The sequence below is a fragment of the Orycteropus afer genome, unplaced genomic scaffold, assembly GCF_000298275.1.
Source record: "Orycteropus afer afer isolate SDZICR_OR568_19922 unplaced genomic scaffold, OryAfe1.0 scaffold00509, whole genome shotgun sequence".
In the NCBI taxonomy this organism is placed as follows: Eukaryota; Metazoa; Chordata; class Mammalia; order Tubulidentata; family Orycteropodidae; genus Orycteropus; species Orycteropus afer.
The window spans coordinates 903,162-907,721 of record NW_006922096.1 but is presented as its reverse complement, the minus strand read 5'-3'; the positions used below and the strand labels follow the sequence as shown (position 1 = coordinate 907,721).

Sequence of the window (4,560 nt, the reverse complement as noted above, 5' to 3'; positions counted from 1 at the left end):
CCTGACTCATAGTGACCCCTCCTTGGGTTTCCGAGGCAGTAGGCAGTATCACTATGGAAGTAGATTGCCCCATCTTCCTTCCAAGGAGTGGTTGGTGGGTTTGAACCGCCAGCCTTCTGGTTAGCAGTCAAATGCCTTAGGCACTATGCTACCAGAACTGTGCCGCTAGAGCTCCTTAATATATCCAGTAATATATTAGACAGTATTTCACTGTTATGATTCATAAGATTGTCAGTAGCCAATTTTTTCAGAAGTGGATGATCCTATCCTTTTTCCCAGTCTTATCTTGGAAACTCTACTAAAACCTGCCCACTATGGGTGAACCCGCTGGTATTTGAAATACCGGTGGCATAACCTCTAGCCTCACAGTAACACGTAAGCCACCCCAGTTCAACAAACTGACAGATAAATGGTGGTCCATTATGCCTAGGTGCCCAGCGATCTGAATGTTGATTTGTGCAGCAGAATAGAATTGATGATAATAGAACAGTGGGCTCTTAACTTTCTCTTGCAGACATAATAGTAAAAAATTCATATGAAATTTTCAGGTAAGTATTAGGGTAGCAGATATATATATTTTAATAGTAAAGGAATAATAGCACTATCCACTTAAATTTAAATTAAACAGAGCCAGTATAGAATGTTTGTAGTAACCTACAATTTCTAGGAAATTATCAAACAAGGAGGAAAAAAAATATGCTTTTAAAAGTGTAATTTATACCAATACCAGATTGTGGTGAAGATTTCTGATATTACTGCCATTGTGGTTGGTTATGATTTCTTTATGATTATCAATCATCAATTATGATTAGTGCTGTTATCATTTAGGAAAGTAGAGATTGATGTGTTTTAAGTTAAAAAGGATATACACATACACACATAAGCATATTTTTATACATACATACTCATATAGTCTTTAAATGTACAGTGAGTATACATACAAATTAAAATGGAAATGTAATTGTTTTTTTAACTTCAGGACAACATAGATCTTTAGGACCAAAAGATTCCAAGGTTAGAAGTCTGAAAATGGATGCCAGTATTTGGAGCAATGAGCTTATTGAGGTAAGTCTGATTTAACTGTGGTGATGATTAGAAGAGATTTGATTTGGGAAGAACTATGCAGTAGGGAAGCATAGATTTCTTTAGGATAGTTGTAAGTCTTTCAGGACACTTCCTGAATTGAAACAGTTACTTTACAAAGAAAAATGTACAAAGAACTTTAATAATAATGGATGCTTTTAAGGGCTTGACAGTTTTTTTTTTAAGTTAGAATTTTCTTTCTTTGTTTCTATTTAACCCAGCATGAGTAAAATATAAGAGGAGTCAGTGAAGATGTTTGGCAAAATTTATCAGTTTCTTTCTTGGCTACACTGTGGCTTTTACTGTGATGTGTCTAACTTGATGTCTCCATTTTCAGCTAGTGTTTCTTGCCACTCTAGACAGTATTAGCCCTCCTTCTGAGCCATTTTGAATCAGTCTGTCATTGTGAATTTCAAAACAAAATAAATGTTTTTGCCATAATTTGAATTATTTGGATTTCCATTCCAGATTATTTATTATAACCAATTAATTAATTGTTTAATTTACTATTTATTTATTTATTTATTACCATTATGAGCTGCTAGGCTGTACGCAGAGTCAAAATAGTGTCTACTTTCATACTCCATCGTTTGAGTTGGTCTTCTGTGAGCTTACCTATATTTTATATTGTTAGGCTTTAATTTGTAATGTATGTCCATTTTCTGCAAATTCAGATGCATTTTATGAGCTGATAAATTGTATTATTATTATTTATTTATTTTTGATAATTCAGCTTTTTATTGTCATTGGAAACAAAAGAGCCAATGACTTCTGGGCTGGTAATCTTCACAAGGATGAAGAATTACACATGGACTCTCCGGTAGAAAAGAGAAAAATCTTTATCACTCAGAAGTATAAAGAAGGAAGATTCAGAAAAACCCTTTTGGCATCTCTCACTAAAGAAGAACTAAATAAGGTATTCAATGAAATTCACCAACAAACCTGGATTTTAGTTTTTTTCCTTTTTTTTAAATGTGTGCCAAGGTTCTTGATAAGAAGGAAAATCTTTTATTACTTGATAAAATTAGTTTACTTTTTGCATATGAGGTTGCATAGGTGGTTTTCTCATTACTTTCCTTAATCATCCTGTATAACAGGATTAACTCTTTCTCCCTAACTCACCTTTCCAGCTAACTCAGGACTACCCCATTATTCTTATAATGTTAACAACTTTCCCTATTTTAAGTCCAGGATACTAAACATAACTTAATCTTCTATGTCACTGACTTGATGCCATCAGAATTGACATTCATTTCCTCGATTAAGTTATTGCTCCTCGCTGGTTTTCTTGGTGGTGTTGGTTTGAAGTGTCCTTTGCCTTTGCCTGAATCATTCCAGAGCTTATTCTTATTCCATGCTACTCATTTAGTCTTCACCCTTTTGGTAAAATTTTGTTACCCCTGCCCTCCTACAGACACACATAAAAACACAAACCTTCTTTCTTTTGCTAAATTGCTTTTTCAATATCTTGTGTGTTAGGAGATATATTAAAAGCATAAACTTCAAATGCCTATATATTTTTTATGCTTAGAAGATGTACTTTCACATCTTTACATGGTTCTCAGTTCATTATTTTCTTTTTGATGGTAGTGTTTGTTAGATAAGGATCCCGAGGTAGTAGCATTATGCCGAACAGTTTGGAAAATAAATAAAAGGCCATTGTCTGTCTATACTTCTCTAGAAATTGCAAAATAAATAAAAGTAATTTACATTTCTATTTTACTGGTTGAGTTCCTGTACTTTCTTATTCACCTTTAGTATTAGTAAAGAGAAGTCAGCAAATGATTTTAAAGTCATAGCACACAATGAATGCAGAACTCAGGATGGTTACTGAAGGTGGGGAGAACCAAGGAAATTGAGTGGGGTGGGAGGGAGTGTATGGTTAAATGTATGTTACAGTACTTAATTTTGTTTAGGGTGGTTTTTCATGGGTGCTAATTACAGTGTTAAAATACCTGACCAATTTTATTGCCCAAGCACGGATTAATGATGAGAGGGTATCATAACAAATGATTATGATTAAACTAATTCTTTATACCACTGGTCAATAAATAATAAACATATGGATAGTAACTTGTGACATTGGAGAGGTAATTGGTGAGGTTGGAGAACGAAGGCATATTTTCTCTCAATTGCTTCTCCCTCTGATGGTAATGGGAATCTTGTCTGTGAGCAGATACTGCTGGCCCCAAGTGAGGTCCTCTCTACTACAGTATACTGTTTACATGAGGAAAGCTGTAGGTAAGTTTTAGAGTAAGTGCTAGCAACTGCATTCCTCCTGGAAGAGATCCATACTTGTGCCTATTCCAAAGAAAGGTGTTCCAGCAGAATGCACAAATTATCAAAAAATATCATTAATAATCAGATGCAAGTAAAATTTTGTTCAAAAATGGTTGCAGCCGTATTATTGAAAGAGAACTTCCAGAAATTCAAGCTGGATTCAGGAGAGGACCTGGAATGAGGATTATCGTTGCTGATGCCAGATCATTCTTGGCTGAAAGCAAGGAATACCAGAATGATCTTTACCTGTGTTTTATTGACAATGAAAAGGCATTTGATTGTGTGGATCATAAAAAATTATGGATAGCATTACCAAGAATTGGAATGCCAGAACACTCAGTTGTGCTCATGAGTAACCTATACATAGACCAAGAGAAAGTTGTTAAAACAGAATAAAACTTAAAATCAGGAAAGGTGTGCATCAGGGTTGGATCCTTTTAGCATACTTACTCAATCTATATGCTGAGCAAATAATCAGAATATGGACTCTGAAGACCAACTTGGTGTCAGGATTTGAGGAAGATTCATTAACAACTTGTGATATGCAAATGACAAAACTTTGCTTACTGAAAGCTGAGAAAACTTGAAGCTCTTACTGATGAAGATCAGAAACTTCAGCCTTCAGTATGGATTGTACCTCACTATAAAACAGTAATCCTCACAATTGAACCAATAGGATCATCATGATAAATGAAGAAAAGATTGAAGTTGTCAAGGATTTCATTTTACTTGCATCCACAATCAGTACCCATGGAAGTAGCTGTCAAGAAATCAAATGATGTATTGCATTGGGAAAATCTGCAAAAGACCTCCTTAAAGTGTTAAAGAATAAACATGTAATTTTAAAGAGTATGGTTCACTTGACCCAAGCTGTGGTATTTTCAGTGGCCTCATGTGCATGTGAGAGGCAATGAATAAAGAAGACCATGAAAGAATTGATGCATTTAAGTTGTGGTGTTGGTGATGTGTATTGCCTGTACCATGGACTGTTTGTTGTAAGAATGAACAAATCTGGTTTTGAGGAAGCACAGCCAGAATGCTCCTTAGCCATGAGAATGGCCAGACTTTACCTTTTGTACTTTGATCATATTGTCAGAATGGTCCATCCAATCCCTGGTAAAAGATACCATTCTTGGTAAAGTAAAGGGTCAGCCAAAAAGGGGAAGACCCTTAACAAGATGGATTGACACAATGCTG

General features: G+C 35.0%; 1 protein-coding gene across 1 annotated transcript in view; it reads left to right on the top strand.

The window, feature by feature from the left end:
- The window catches only part of ARAP2 (ArfGAP with RhoGAP domain, ankyrin repeat and PH domain 2), a 333,696-nt gene that overhangs the window by 152,138 nt on the left and 176,998 nt on the right, over positions 1-4,560 (top strand). The window contains 2 exon segments of the mRNA XM_007955550.2: positions 980-1,065; positions 1,817-1,999. Coding sequence (XP_007953741.2) covers positions 980-1,065; positions 1,817-1,999 — 269 coding nt within the window.